The sequence below is a fragment of the Macrobrachium rosenbergii genome, chromosome 35 (genome assembly GCF_040412425.1).
Source record: "Macrobrachium rosenbergii isolate ZJJX-2024 chromosome 35, ASM4041242v1, whole genome shotgun sequence".
Classification (NCBI taxonomy): domain Eukaryota; kingdom Metazoa; phylum Arthropoda; class Malacostraca; order Decapoda; family Palaemonidae; genus Macrobrachium; species Macrobrachium rosenbergii.
In genome coordinates, this window is record NC_089775.1 from 6511793 (window position 1) to 6528458 (window position 16666).

Below are 16666 nucleotides of genomic sequence, written 5' to 3' on the forward strand. Positions count from 1 at the left end.
GGTAAAGACTGGCGTTGTTTATCAGGCAAAGAATCCTCTTGCTTCCAAAAAGAAGACCTCTCTTTCCATTTCCTGTCAACAAAATCCCAGATGTGTCAATGATAGAATAATGAAAGCACTTGGAGGAAGGTTTCCATTCCAGATTTTATGATCAACCCTCTGAGATTCCAGTGACGTCAAGTAGCCTAGTATAAACCGTTTCGAAGCACTGGGATGCTCCCTGGAGAGTTCAAGGATGTTTTCAAACTACCTACCGAGCAAGTAGGGGCTATTCAAGATAATTATGTTTGAGTCAGTCCAAAACAAAAAATCACACCAATTTTTGCTTAGTTTGCATTACTTTTTAAAATGGAACAACAGAGATACATAGTAACGTATATTTATGTATATATGTATATGTATATACTACTGTGTATATATATATATATGACTGTGAAATATTTTCTGTTAAAACAGAATTCCGTCTAATAAAAGGAGCCCATAAAAACGCCAGAATGTAGAAACTTAATGTTCTATATTTCAGAGAACAATTGTCTCCCTCAACAGGTCAGTTGAGAGAAACATAAGTTCTCGAAATATACAGCATTAACTTTCTACATTCTGGCGTTTTTATGGGCTCCTTTTATTATTATTATTATTATTATTATTATTATTATTATTATTATTATTATTATTATTATTATTATTATTATATTATTATATATATATATATATATATATATATATATATATATATATATATATATATATAAAATTCGAGAGTACTTTCTCATGGTCCAAGATTATTTAAATCTCCATCGGCTATTTTTAAATGCTTACAAAAGAAAAGAAATTTCTGTTATTGGCTAACTTCAACTACATGGTTCTGACCACATGATTTTGCCGTTTTGTATTTTTAGTGAAACAAAAATAAAGTCTGATCATCTGACGCCAAAACTGCACTAAAATCTGAACTCTATCATAAAAACAAATATACAGCAATCGACCAAAGAGAATTATCTCTGAATTCAATCAGCACAGAAGCCAGAACCGTTTGTATTTCACCACAGATGGACTCCTCATAAAACCTCTGAGATCTGATTGATATTGATCTCGGATGATACATAAATATATATATATATATATATATATATATATATATATATATATATATATATATATATATATATATATATATATATATATATATATATATATATATATATATATCACACATTACCACAGGTGAAAAATAAGAAACGGGTGTAGGTCCTGACCGGTTTCGACTTTATTTCAAAGCCATTGACGAAGGACTGATACAGAGTGTGAGAAGTCACAAATATATATACTACAAGAACAGTACTGACGAACATACACAACCGTTAGAGCCTACATATCCCCACTCAGGTCGGTGTCCGAGGTAGGAGTGGCCTTTAAAACTCATTTGGCTAAAAATCACAATAGACTCTCAGGGGACATTGCTGATAAACAGACCATACCCACCTCAGATCCACACCTGGCAGGTGTCATGGAGGCAGAGTTTGGAAACTCATTAACATTACTACCCTCGTACTGTGAGTAATGTTAATGAGTTTCCAAACTCCTCCATGACACCTGCCAGGTGTGGATCTGAGGTGGGGTATGGTCTGTTTATCAGCAATGTCCCCTGAGAGTCTATTGTGATTTTTAGCAAATGAGTTTTAAAGGCCACTTTACCTCGACACCGACCTGAGTCATGGCCACCGAGAGTACAGGCCGTTCCGCCGGGACATTTAAACTTTGTCTCGCTAGCCGCTGTAGGCTAACGGTTGACCCAATCTCAAATGGGATAAACACGGTCACGGTCAGTGTGGGCCCATCTTTCAGAGAGTGAACTTGTTACTCGTGAACCCAAACTTTCAAGCGTAAATTACTAAATAATTGATAAAAGAACCGTGATATATTAGAGAGATACTATCTTTCAGTGTTTTCAATCACTTTGACATTATTTTAGAGCGTTTTTAGGGAGAAAATAGTTAGATTGAAGTTCAGAGAATACTGGCTTTGTGTTCCGAGAGGCTGCCGCGAGGACATCTTTTAAACTGTAACCGACACGACACGTGGGACTAAAATTATGCCGTTCAAGTGCTGTGTACCTAATTGCAGAGGGAATTATGACAATGGCCCAAAAGTACGTATTTTTCGATTTCCGGACAACGAATCTTTAAGGATTCAATGGCTTCAAAATATAAAGAGGAAGGATTTTTCTCCAAATGGAAATAGTCGGGTATGTTACTATTTTTATAACACTGTATATCATTATATACTAATAATACACACACACACACACACACACACACACACACACACACACACACACACACATATATATATATATATATATATATATATATATATATATATATATATATATATATATATATATATATATATATATGTGTGTGTGTGTGTGTGTGTGTGTAACGTACATACATGTGTGTTGTGTTTTTTTGTGCATGGATGTATATATGTATACACACATGCATATATGTGTCTATATTATATAATATAAACTCTGATTCATGTTGCTATCATCCGTAATTGTGATTTACAGGTTTGTGAGGTGCATTTCCATCCCGACGACATTGAATGCGAAAGAATCAAAGTGAATGAGAAAACAGGAGAGAAAATTGTTGTCAAACTTAATCAGCCAAAGCTCAATGAAAATGCTATCCCTACTTTGTTCCCAAATTATCCCAAACATTTGTCCCGCAATGTGTATCGAAGAGAATCTCCAGATTCTAAGAGACAAAGAATGGATGAGTCTTCATTTAGGGCTGCAATTGAGAGTAGTATTTTGGAAGCCACCGATTATGAAAGGAAAATTAGCTTCAACAACTTGCAAGAACTTGCAAGTAAGCTGAAACTAGATGATTATTGGAGCGTTGTTGACAAAGATCAGTCTCTTGTAATATCCCATATTTCATTATCGCCAACTCCTAAAATGCTAGTTTCGGTGCTTGTATATCAGGATAGATCGGTTCAGGTTTTTATCGAGGATACGCCCATTCGAAAATTACACGATTATGTTATACCATCCCATATTCAGAACACAAATACACTGGAAACATTATTAACTGAACTGAGAAAACTAGATAAGCAAAATAACTCTTCCATGAACCCAGTTACAATCATTCATCTTGTTTTGACATTTCTGACTGCTATACAGAATCAATCTTTCAAGTATTTAGTAACATTGCAATTCATCTGTGAACAATTACGCTTAATGACATTGAGTAACATTGAATATTCGACAGATACTTTAATTTCTTCATCTTTATTGTACACTATTTCACCTCGTGGATACAGATACATTAGCAATAGAAAATGGCTTATTTTACCAAGTGTGTCAACGATCAGGCGTATTTGCTTGTCAAAGCAACTCAGTCCGGAATATGAGCAACACGATGGAACTTTCCTGGCGTACATTAGGCAAAAATCCAAGTCATTACAAGAAAAGGACAAAACAGTAATTTTAATGATAGATGAGATTCATTTGAAGCCGCTTTTTGATTATAAGGGTGGGTCTGTTGTTGGGTCAGCATTTGATAGCAATGAAGCAGCTACTAGTGCATATGCTTTTATGATAAACGCAGTTTCATCTACATTTCGTGACGTTGTCCACATTATTCCTGTCAAGCACATGAAAGCAGAAACCCTACATAATATTATAAATAAAGTCATTACAGGTTTGGAAAAATTGGATTAAAAGTACTCGCCGTCATTACCGACAATAATGCTATCAATGGAAAAGCAATGTCATTTTTTGCAACCCTCCTAAGTTGTCTATAATGTACCCCCATCCTGCTGCTGAAGGAAGGCCTCTATTTTCATGTTTGACACCGTGCATTTGCTAAAGTGCGTCAGAAATAACTGGCTCGGTCAAAAGATGAATGCAAAACAATGGTTTTCCCAAAGTTTCCATTCAATGGTATAAATACTGAAGAAAAATGTACTTTTTGCTCCATGGAAGTCACTTGAACATTTGTACATGGTAGAGTCTGATTTACTTTTGAAGCAGTCGTATACGTTGACAATTAAAGCTTTGCGGCCATCATCACTTGAAAAGCAAAATGTTAATTTAGTTTTGAAAATTTTCAATGAATATGTAATTCAAGCCATGCGAAATCTTGGGAAAGAGAAAAGATTGTCTAACTATTGGAGTACTGCATCTTTTATCGAAATTTTCACAATTTGGTGGTCCATTGTCAATGTGAAATCAATATCTAAAGGAAAAAGAATAAATAATGAATATTGCACTCCTCTCTCTTGTGACGAAAGCGACAAAAATATGATTTCCTTCAGAAATTCTTGGACTGGTTAGTGAAATGGGAGGGAATTCCAGGAGGAAATTGACAAAAGAGACATTCACTGCATTGAAGCATACTACATATGCAATTAGAGAAATAGCAAAATATTGTAGAGAAGAACTTAATATGCTATATATTCTTCCTGGAAAGTTTCAGACTGACAATCTCGAAGCTCGGTTTAGTGAATATCGTCAGCTTGCTGGTGGGAACTATAATATATCAGTTAGACAAATTTTTGAATGTGAAAACAAGATAAGGAGAATTTCCGCTATGAGTATGGCTTTACCATTTTCAGGGACAAGGGTAGAACTGAAAGATCTTGAAGAGATATGTTGGGAGAGAATGAATGTTGTTGAAAGTGAAAGTCATTGTAAGGTTGATATTATTGTGACACCTCAAGATATTGAAGCATGCAATAATGTTCTCCCCGTGATAGTTTACCTGGCAGGTTATTGCTGCTACAGTGTCAATAAAAAAATGAAATGTAAATCTTGCCTAGACATTTTGACAAGAGGTGATATTGCCAATGAGAGTGAGTTGCAAGCTGAGAATTATGACTATGTGAAAGGGATCAGTAGGAGGCGTTGCTTCTCCCTGACACTGCAACTGTGAATATTGTGAGGTACAACTACATTGTTAGTTAACAAGCTTTCTCAGACTGCAGCATTCAAAAGCACAACAAGCCAACGACAGCTCGTGATGAACATGACACTCGATGTTCTGAGTCAAGAAGAAGGCCATTTGCAATTTGATACCTGTGAAAATGACCACACATCAGAAAAAATAGAACGGATGATTGTCTGGGCTTCCACAAATTCTCTCCTGAATAACTTTTGCCGAAGAGAAAATGACTCTATCCAAGTCAGAAAGTCTGATGGTGGCTCAGGTAAGAACAGGAAACTTTCAACTTTAGTAAAGTAACAATGTATAAATATGCACTGCAGACTAGGCCTACTGGGGAACTGCGGTATAAAATTAAAAACGCACTATGCTATCTACCTCTTGGGTGGTTTGGAAACGTTAGCCATAAATAAAATGTTTCAACACTGCTTTTTGTCAGTTTCTATCTCCCTCCTCTATACAAGTACGTACATACATACCAATATAAACACACACACATATTATATATATATATATATATATATATATATATATATATATATATATATATATATATAATAATTTGTGTACATAAAGGAAATAATTTGGAAGAAAATACATAGTCTTGGATGCGTGGTAAGGTCTATAGACCGTGGGAGGTAAAGCCTACAGTGGTCGGTGAGTGGACAGCGTGAACAGGCCTTGTAAATAAAATGCCTGAGTGGGGATATGTAGGCTCTAACGGTTTATGTATGTTCGTCAGTACTGTTCTTGTAGTATATATATTTGTGACTTCTCACACTCTGTATCAGTCCTTCGTCAATGGCTTGGAAATAAAGTCGAAACCGGTCAGGACCTACACCCCGTTTCTTATTTTTCACCTGTGGTAATGTGTGATATATATATATATATGTATATATATATATATATATATATATATATATATATATATATATATATATATATATATATTGTCACGTTAAGTGATGGTTTTGCGGGAACTGCTGGTTCCCCGCTCGTTCCCTTTTGTGGATTGCTGCCTCCTTACCTTCAAGTTTTTTTTGTTTTGATGTTCTCGTCGGTGAGCTGCCGTTTTTCTTTCGCCAGTCGGGTCTGGTAGTGCAGTGAAGGTAGCGGTTGTGGCAGCAGCAGCAGGCAGTTTTTGGAGTCGACGTTGGTCGAGTTTTTGAGCAGCAAATTGGAGCACGCCTACGAAGTGGAGCACGACGTAGGGGTGGAGTGTGACCATGAGTAGTCGTGTGACCACGAGCTGCTCATCTTGGATGACAGCGTGAGGCTGTCCTGACGTCTCCATCGGGGTGTTCTGGTTGATGGGTTCTTGTCCCTGTTGTGCAGCTGAGGGCTGTCTTGGTGCCCCGATGGAGGACGTATGTTTGGTTTTTTTTTTCTGCCTGCTGTTGTTTATTTTTGCCTTTTTTTTTTTAAAGCTACTTTTTTTGTTTGACTTGATTTTGTTTAGAGCTGCCTTTTGTTTCATTTTGTATTTATGGTTTTTATCTTTTTACCAGACCTGACTCACTTGTAAATTTTTGTAAATAAATTAATTTTAAGCTCATTTTATTGTTTTTGTTGTTTTCCCCTCCTTTGTTTGTTGCTTCTGCCGTCAGTCATGACAGCCCCGTCCTGAGTATGTTAAAGAACCTGCATAACGACCCACTCGGGTCGTTACAATGGCGACCGTGACAGGATGGCTCTGTTTTGGCTGGCGGGGTTGTTACGGCATTGGAGGGGATCATGAGTGTAAAAAAAAAAAAAAAAATAATCTTTTTTTTCTTTTAGGTGGGGAGGTGTCACGTTAAGTGATGGTTTTGCGGGAACTGCTGGTTCCCCGCTCGTTCCCCGTGGATTGCTGCCTCCTTACCTTCAAGTTTTTTTGTTTTGATGTTCTCGTCGGTGAGCTGCCGTTTTTCTTTCGCCAGTCGGGTCTGGTAGTGCAGTGAAGGTAGCGGTTGTGGCAGCAGCAGCAGGCAGTTTTGGAGTCGACGTTGGTCGAGTTTTTGAGCAACAAATTGGAGCACGCCTCTGAAGTGGAGCACGTCGTAGGGGTGGAGTGTGACCATGAGTAGTCGTGTGACCACGAGCTGCTCATCTTGGATGACAGCGTGAGGCTGTCCTGACGTCTCCATCGGGGTGTTCTGGTTGATGGGTTCTTGTCCCTGTTGTGCAGCTGAGGGCTGTCTTGGTGCTGATGGAGGACGTATGTTTGGTTTTTTTTCTGCCTGCTGTTGTTTATTTTTGCCTTTTTTTTTTTAAAGCTACTTTTTTTTATTTGACTTGATTTTGTTTAGAGCTGCCTTTTGTTTCATTTTGTATTTATGGTTTTTATCTTTTTACCAGACCTGACTCACTTGTAAATTTTTGTAAATAAATTAATTTTAAGCTCATTTTATTGTTTTTGTTGTTTTCCCTCCTTTGTTTGTTGCTTCTGCCGTCAGTCATGACAGCCCTGTCCTGAGTATGTTAAAGAACCTGCATAACGACCCACTCATCGTTACATATATATATATATATATATATATATATATATATATATATATATATATATATATATATATATATATATATATATATATATGCACAACACAAGAATAATTTCATACCTTACGTAAACCCGAAACGTAATGAGATTTTCATGTACAAACATACATTTAATGTACTGTACATGCTAAACCTGAACTGATAGATGCCCAACTAATAGCTGGTCGTCTGGTATAGTGGTTAGTGTCGTGACATGCCACTCTGATGTCATGGGGTTCGCGTCTCCCCCAGGGCAATGAAAACTCACTGGTCTGTACCATGATCAGTTGCTGCTGCATTGTGGGGTCTGCGGTGGGAGGGTGAAACCAACATTCTTTGGAAGCTTGAATTTCAAGTCAGTGACCCATTTGGTGGGCTTGTTCCAATTGAATAGGGTTCATCTACTGAATAATAATAATAATAATAATAATAATAATAATAATAATAATAATAATAATAATAATAATATTTAACACTAAATGTTATCATATAAAATGTTTTTTCTCTCTGCCTCTAATGAAAGGGGTTCTGGTGTTTTAATCTAATCCTAAGGAAACTATAGAGTTATGAAAAGGAGCAATGAAAATGAGTTATTTTATATCTCAAATAAAAAAGAACAATGAAGATTTGCATTTTACTGTTCACATTTTACATTGATACTTTAACTTATTGTCCATAAACATGAATATTACGGTGGAGAAGACCATCAACCTTACATTAATCTGGTCCTATCTTGAATTTACTGAAGAAAAAGTAATTGAAAATAAATGGTGTGAAAATTCATTAAGTTTCCTTCGGGTGAGGAAGAAGTAAATGAAAATAAATGGTGTGAAAATTCATTAAGTTTCCTTCGGCTGAGGAAAAAGTAAATGAAAATAAATGGTGTGAAAATTCATTTTTTCAGAGCAGACCAAATGTGTACCAGTGGCATTTAAGAGTTAAATTCAACCGTGTGTGTATGTCCTAATGCATGCTTTGGAAAGAAATTAAGAAAAAATAATGATTTTGCCAATACGATTACTCTTAGCCGTATGATATTCCCTCCTCAGAGCAACGGGATACCACCCAAGAAGCCATTCGGTGTCTGGAGTTCCGTCGCCTCTGGAGAGAAGAAGATTGCATCCAGACCTCAACATGGAGGTCTACAGTCCGCTAGACGCATGTTCTCAGCAGATCAGCGCCCTGATGGTGGACCCAGATAATATCCAGGGCTCGCAGACGTCCATATCTCAAATTTCGAACGTGGCGTCGTCAGGGTACCAGAGTTTCGTGTACTCGCAGTCGTCCTCGCCCGTCGATTCTCTCCTGCAGGCGGACAACATGACCTACGTACACAGAGAGAACCGCAGCCTTACTCCCCCCGTCATCAACCACGGCATACAAGAATCGCCTCTGGGTAAAGGTTTCTGGATCTTTCTGGACAGTGACCCCCAGCGGTTTTCGGGGGTCGTTATCTGGGGCTAATATTTCTTAGGGGTCGTTATCTTTATGATATTTACAGTCTTTTGTTTATGTTTTTACTGTAATCCACAATGGGCTTGTACTAAACACGGCGCAGAGGTGGATAGATACTGGGTTAAAACCCTTTGGGGGTCACTGTCTAAGAAACATCCAGATTTCCAGACTCATCTATTAACTAGTCATAAAAGGATTGTGTTTTTCATGGGCATTGTGTCGGCAAAGGCTCTTGCTTTTAATAGCAGCTTGCAGCGAAATGAGTCAAGTTAATGTTTGGAATTACAAATGCCGGGAATTGCACATTTGGGAAGTGAAAAATCCATTAAAAATTATTGTTTTTCAAAGAATGTAATCTATGCAATGTAGACTGCAATTTAGAATTTCAGTGCCTGTTTATTGTTTTGAGAAATGTTGCTGATGGATACTAAGAATGGAGTAAGGTGAACAAAACTCATACTTTTGACGTGGGTTGGTGTTCACCACTAACTCTGACAGTGGACCTCAAAGAGAAATGTTTTCCCAAATGAAGAGACTCAGCTGGTTTTGTCTACCTCCACCAAACTCAGTTTGACTCTAAATTTAGTAACAAATTTAGTAACAAATTAAGACCTACTTAAGCTGCTAAACACATGCATAGGACACTTTATTTCATGTTATGATCCACCGTCTTATTTTCATCAACCTTCCAGCCTCACCACACCACCAGCTATCCACCCCAACCAAGAGGCATCGACCAACCAACAAACACTCCTCCCATCTCAGATATGGTGGCTACGCTTCCGTCCACGGCACGCCTCGACATACTGCTAGACTTCAAAAAACCAAAGGTTAGACCACGCTTGTGGCTCCCATGCTCTTCTGGAGACACTGTGGAAGCCTCCTTCAGTTGGAAGCTTTGTTTCATATCAGCCACTGACATTCTAAAGTTTTAATCTAGAATAATTTTCATTTTCTGCTGAGCAACGCAGGTTTTTCCTTCTGCATTCCAGGACCGGAAAGGGTCATGTATTTATCCACGCACAAAATAATGATCTGGAGTCACTGTTTGAACCCTAATTTTTCTCTTCTTAATATGGATTCCATTTAACAAATTTGTTGACGTCACTGTAGTACTATAACACTCTTTATTAATAAATATTTGATGTTTTTGGATGCATTATAGGTTTGAATACATCGTTAGCAACAGAGCTAGGATTTTAATTCAACAGGGCTTATGAAAAGTTAAACAGAAAACAGCAGGGTTTAACTGGAAGGGTTTTCTGAGATTTGTTGATGTCACTTCTGTAGTACTACAATGCTCTTTATTAATAAATACGTTGTTATTGATATTTTTGGATGCATTACAAGTTTGAAGACATCGTTAGCAATAGAGATAGGAGTTTAATCCACCAGGGCTTAAGAAAAGTTAAACAGAGACGAGTAGGTTCTAACTGATTAGTGACTATGTTAATATTTGTGACAAGAGTATTAACGGGAATAAAAATGTTAAAGTTATACTCCTGCAAATGACGATTTTATCTTTCGAGTTATCAAAGTAACTTCGATTTCCAGAAGACAACAAGCGACTAGGTATCAGCAGAGACCTGGGTAAGGGACGTTTTCTGATAGCTGTGAATAGCTAAGCGGTATTAACCCGGCATGTATCCAACTCTGTAAGTGTCACCTACTCCGAGGTGCTAGTACTACACATGGCGGGAGCTCCTTGGGACGCCATGTTTAGTACTAGCCCCTCAGGGATCAAAGTATTATATACACCCGTTTCTATATTATGTGGTCGACAAATTATATTAATAAATATCTTCGGGCGGCCGTCCACTTTACTTATCATGAGTTTACCCTGGACTTTGACAAAGGTGGAAACATACCGGGTTATTACCTTGCTGAGCCTTGGTGAAGGTCTGAAGTTTTCTATCATTAGCCTATGTTTTCGGAGTACTATCAGTCTCTCACTAATTACAGAGAACCAGCCGGGCACCGGCCTTGGGTCGTCTCATAGCGTCGAGGACCTGCCAACCTTCAGCAGTGCCAGGCGCCGAAACTGCTCTTCTTCGTCAGACGAATCCACAATAGATTCGCCCCCTCCCTCCCTGTGCGGCAAGACCCGACTCCACTACGGAGGGGGCGCTCCGCTCCCCAGGACGAATCCTCTGTGTTCCTCTAGGTCAGTCCATTCAGCCGCCTTCAGGCAAGAGCTCCAAGCGAGAATTAGTCAGGATCGTGCTCTGAGAAGTGGCAGAAGGAAAGGCAGGTGAGGAGAAAACATGATATGCTGAAACTAAGTCCACAACTCTGAAAAATAGGGATTATGGGAATAGGATTAGAATTCCACCCAAAGCGACGTGACTGTGCCATCATTATTCTGAGAGGTAGATGTCAGAAATCGAATCTTATTGTGAAGAAAATATATAAATATAAAGTTATTTTCGTGCTACAGGATCCTATAACTGTAACAGTTCATAAAAGAACAGGAGTCAGGGCTAAGATAAACCCAGCTTAATTTAACAACAGTGGTCTATAAACAAAAGGAAAAATGCCCCTATCACGAAATGAAATAGGCAGTTTGGTCTGCCCACTTTTCCCCCTTTCCTAATGGTTTTCGGTCTCTCCTTTTATCTCTTTTCGATAGAGGGGTTCGTGGTGGTAGAGTTGTTTCCAAATAGTATCAGTTATGACTTGGACCATCGACGGATGGTCTCTTGTTTGTCAGTTTCAACACAGATCTTTCGCGTTCACCACTGATCCCTGATCCCCTTTATCAGCTGGGAGCAACCAGATTCTTCTGAAGAGCAGAAGCACCAATATGCTGTAAATGTTTTGCCTCGCTGTCGAACTTCTCCAAAGTTCCAGAGGTCCTTTATTCCTCACAACGCAGGACTGTGGAATAGCCTCCCTACTGAGGATGTCTTGTAGTTGGAACTTCTTCAGAAGTTCAAGCGAAGATGCGATACATTACTACCCTAATGCTATTCTTGCATTTAATACATTTTTTATCTGTTTATTAATTAATTTTTTTTAATAAGTGGGATCTCTTCTTTCTGTATTTCCCTTTACTTCCTCTTACTTCCTCCTAATGAACACCTTCATTTCTTTGGAGCTTCAATTTCAAGTCAGTGGCCCCTTTGGTGGGCTTGTTCCATATGAACAGGTTTTATCTACTGAATAATAATAATAATAATAATAATAATAATAATAATAATAATAATAATAATAATAATAATAATAATAATAATAATAATAATAATAATAATTTTGTACATATTGATACCAGTTTCTGCCACTGCTTACTCGCCAACAACTAGTTCTACATTGACCCATCTGTGCAAAACAGTTATTGCTGCAACAAGCAAAAATTCTAATGCTTGATTACAATCCATGGTAATGTGGACCAATAATGAACTTCTCCCAACTTTTATGCAATATATATCTGTTGCTTTTACCACTCCTATACTTCTCCTAATTTCCTTCTTTTCTAGTCTTTCACACAACAAGATTCCCAAAATCGACATCAGCATCTTCATCTCTGTTCATTCAAGCTTCTGCTCCTCCTCTCTGATTGCATATCTTTCTGAACCATATATCATCACAAGCCTGATTACGATACAATAGATCTTTATGTTTGGTTTATCTGGCATTCCTTTGTACCACACACACTGGCCCTGCCAGCCCCCTCCATTTCCCCCAAGATGTTTTTATTCTGCTTTCAACCTCAGCTTCATTCCCAGCTCCCTTCATTTCCCCCCAAGATGTTTTGATTCTGCTTTCAACCTCAGCTTCATTCCCAGCTCCCTCCATTTCCCTAAGCTTTTTTATTCTGCTTTCAACCTCCATTCCCAGCTCCCTCCATTTCCCCCAAGCTTTTTTTATTCTGCTTTCAACCTCAGCTTCATTCCCAGCTCCCTCCATTTCCCCCAAGCTTTTTTTATTCTGCTTTCAACCTCAGCTTCATTCCCAGCTCCCTCCATTTCCCCCAAGCTGTTTTTATTCTGCTTTCAACCTCAGCTTCATTCCCAGCTCCCTCCATTTCCCCCCAAACTGTTTTTATTTTGCTTTCAACCTCAGCTTCATTCCCAGCTCCCTCCATTTCCCCCAAGCTTTTTTATTCTGCTTTCAACCTTTCATTCCCAGCTCCTCCATTTCCCCCAACTTTTTTTATTCTGCCAACCTCAGCTTCATTCCCAGCTCCCTCCATTTCCCCCATTTATTTAAACTTTTTTTTATTCTGCTTTCAACTTCAGCTTCATTCCCAGCTCCCTCCATTTCCCCAAGCTTTTATATTCTGCTTTCAACCTCAGCTTCATTCCCAGCTCCCTCCATTTCCCCCCAAACTGTTTTTATTTTGCTTTCAACCTCAGCTTCATTCCCAGCTCCCTCCATTTCCCCTAAGCTTTTTTTTATTCTGCTTTCAACCTCAGCTTCATTCCCAGCTCCCTCCATTTCCCCCAAGCTTTTTTATTCTGCTTTCAACCTCAGCTTCATTCCCAGCTCCTTTTTCCCAAAAGCTGTTTTATTCTGCTTTCAACCTCAGCTTCATTCCCAGCTCCCTCCATTTCCCCCAAACTGTTTTTATTTGCTTTTGAACCTCAGCTTCATTCCCAGCTCCTCCATTTCCCCCAAACTGTTTTTTATTTTGCTTTCAACCTCAGCTTCATTCCCAGCTCCTCCATTTCCCCCACGTTATTTTTATTTTTTTCAACCTCAGCTTTCATTCCCACCCCTCCATTTCCCCCAAGCTGTTTTTATTTTGCTTTCAACCTCAGCTTCATTCCATTCCCTCCATTTCCCCATGCTGTTTTTATTTTGCTTTCAACCTTAGCTTCTTTCCCAGCTCCTCCATTTCCCCAAGCTGTTTTTATTTTGCTTTCAACCTCCCAGCTCCTCCATTTCCCCACGCTGTTTTTATTTTTGCTTTCAACCTTTCATTCCCAGCTCCTCCATTTCCCCATTGCTGTTTTTATTTTGCTTTCAACCTCAGCTTCATTCCCAGCTCCCTCCATTTCCCCCAAGCTGTTTTTATTTTGCTTTCAACCTCAGCTTCATTCCCAGCTCCCTCCATTTCCCCAAGCTGTTTTTATTTTGCTTTCAACCTCAGCTTCATTCCCAGCTCCTCCATTTCCCCAGCTTCGCTGTTTTTATTTTTTATTTCAACCTCAGCTTCATTCCCAGCTCCTCCATTTCCCCCAAGCTGTTTTTATTTTGCTTTCAACCTCAGCTTCATTCCCAGCTCCTCCATTTCCCCCAATCTGTTTTTATTTTGCTTTCAACCTCAGCTTCATTCCCAACTCCCCATTTCCCCCATATTTTTATTTTGCTTTCAACCTCAGCTTCATTCCCAGCTCCCTCCATTTCCCCCAAGCTGTTTTTATTTTGCTTTCAAACTTACCTTCTCCCAGCTTCCATTTCCCCATGCTGTTTTTATTTGCTTTCAACCTTAGCTTCTTTTCTCCCTCCATTTCCCCCTCCTCCATTTCCCCCCCTGTTTTTATTCTGCTTTCAACCTCAGCTTTATTCCCAGCTCCTCCATTTCCCCCAAGCTGTTTTTATTCTGCTTTCAACCTCAGCTTCATTCCCAGCTCCCTCCATTTCCCCAAGCTGTTTTTATTTTGCTTTCATTCTTAGCTTCATTCCCAGCTCCCATTTCCCCTGTTTTTTATTTGCTTTCATTTATCAACTTCAGCTTCCCAGCTCCTCCATTTCCCCAAGCTTTTTTTATTCTGCTTTCAACCTCAGCTTCATTCCCAGCTCCCTCCATTTCCCCCAAGCTGTTTTTATTCTGCTTTCAACCTCCATTCCCAGCTCCTCCATTTCCCCCACTGTTTTTATTTTGCTTTCAACCTCAGCTTCATTCCCAGCTCCTCCATTTCCATTTGCTTTCAACCTCAGCTTCATTCCCAGCTCCCTCCATTTCCCCAATCTGTTTTTATTTTGCTTTCAACCTCAGCTTCATTCCCAGCTCCCTCCATTTCCCCCACGTTATTTTTATTTTGCTTTCAACCTCAGCTTCATTCCCAGCTCCCTCCATTTCCCCCAAGCTGTTTTTATTTTGCTTTCAACCTCAGCTTCATTCCCAGCTCCCTCCATTTCCCCCATGCTGTTTTTATTTTGCTTTCAACCTTAGCTTCTTTCCCAGCTCCCTCCATTTCCCCCAAGCTGTTTTTATTCTGCTTTCAACCTCAGCTTCATTCCCAGCTCCCTCCATTTCCCCCAAGCTGTTTTTATTCTGCTTTCAACCTCAGCTGTATTCCCATCTCCCCTCCATTTCCCAAGCTGTTTTTATTTTGCTTTCAACCTCAGATTCATTCCCATTTCCCTCCATTTCCCCAAGCTGTTTTTATTTTGCTTTCAACCTCAGATTCATTCCCAGCTCCTCCATTTCCCCCAGCTGTTTTTTTATTTTGCTTTCAACCTCAGATTCATTCCCAGCTCCCTCCATTTCCCCAAGCTGTTTTATTTTGCTTTCAACCTCAGATTCATTCCCAGCTCCCTCCATTTCCCCAATGTTTTTATTTTGCTTTCAACCTTAGCTTCATTCCATTCCATTTCCCCTGTTTTAAGCTGTTTTTATTCTGCTTTCAACCTCAGCTTCATTCCCAGCTTTCCATCCATTTCCCCCAAGCTGTTTTTATTTTGCTTTCAACCTCAGCTTCATTCCCAGCTCCCTCCATTTCCCCCAAGCTGTTTTTATTCTGCTTTCAACCTCAGCTTCATTCCCAGCTCCCTCCATTTCCCCCAAGCTGTTTTTATTCTGCTTTCAACCTCAGCTTCATTCCCAGCTCCCTCCATTTCCCCCCAAGCTGTTTTTATTTTGCTTTCAACCTCAGAGTTCCATTTCCCCAAGCTGTTTTTATTCTGCTTTCAACCTCAGCTTCATTCCCAGCTCCTCCATTTCCCCCAAGCTGTTTTTATTCTGCTTTCAACCTCAGCTTCATTCCCAGCTCCTCCATTTCCCCCAAGCTGTTTTTTTTTATTCTGCTTTTTAACCTAAGTTTCTCCCTATTTCCCCAGCTGTTTTTATTTTCTTCCAACCTCAGATTCATTCCCAGCTCCTCCATTTTCCCCAAGCTGTTTTTTTATTTTGCTTTCAACCTCAGATTCATTCCCAGCTCCTCCATTTCCCCTGTTTTTATTTAACCTCAGATTCATTCCCAGCTCCTCCATTTCCCCCAAGCTTTTTTATTTTGCTTTCAACCTCAGCTTCATTCCCAGCTCCCTCCATTTCCCCCCTCAAAGCTGTTTTTATTTTGCTTTCAACCTCAGATTCATTCCCAGCTCCTCCATTTCCATTTCCCCAAGCTGTTTTTATTCTGCTTTCAACCATTCATCCCCAGCTCCTCCATTTCCCCCCCAAGCTGTTTTTATTCTGCTTTCAACCTCAGCTTCATTCCCAGCTCCCTCCATTTCCCCCAAGCTGTTTTTATTTTGCTTTCAACCTCAGATTCATTCCCAGCTCCCTCCATTTCCCCCAAGCTGTTTTTATTCTGCTTTCAACCTCAGCTTCATTCCCAGCTCCCTCCATTTCCCCCAAGCTGTTTTTATTCTGCTTTCAACCTCAGCTTCATTCCCAGCTCCCTCCATTTCCCCAAAGCTGTTTTTATTCTGCTTTCAACCTCAGCTGTATTCCCATCTCCCTCCATTTCCCCCAAGCTGTTTTTAATTTGCTTTCAACCTCAGCTTCATTCCCAGCTCCCTCCATTTCCCCAAGCTGTTTTTATTTTGCTTTCAACCTCAGCTTCATTCCCAGCTCC

The 16666-nt window shown here is 39.4% G+C and overlaps 1 protein-coding gene across 4 annotated transcripts in view; it reads left to right on the forward strand.

The window, feature by feature from the left end:
* LOC136856437 (disabled homolog 2-interacting protein-like) overlaps positions 1–16666 on the forward strand; it is a 142676-nt gene that overhangs the window by 122531 nt on the left and 3479 nt on the right. For 2 of the 4 annotated variants that reach the window (XM_067134313.1, XM_067134315.1), the window contains 3 exons: positions 8516–8862; positions 9614–9751; positions 10884–11172. In XM_067134313.1, coding sequence (XP_066990414.1) covers positions 8516–8862; positions 9614–9751; positions 10884–11172 — 774 coding nt within the window. The remainder of the gene's footprint in view (positions 1–8515; positions 8863–9613; positions 9752–10883; positions 11173–16666) is intronic. The other 2 variants (XM_067134314.1, XM_067134316.1) reach the window with 1 other exon arrangement.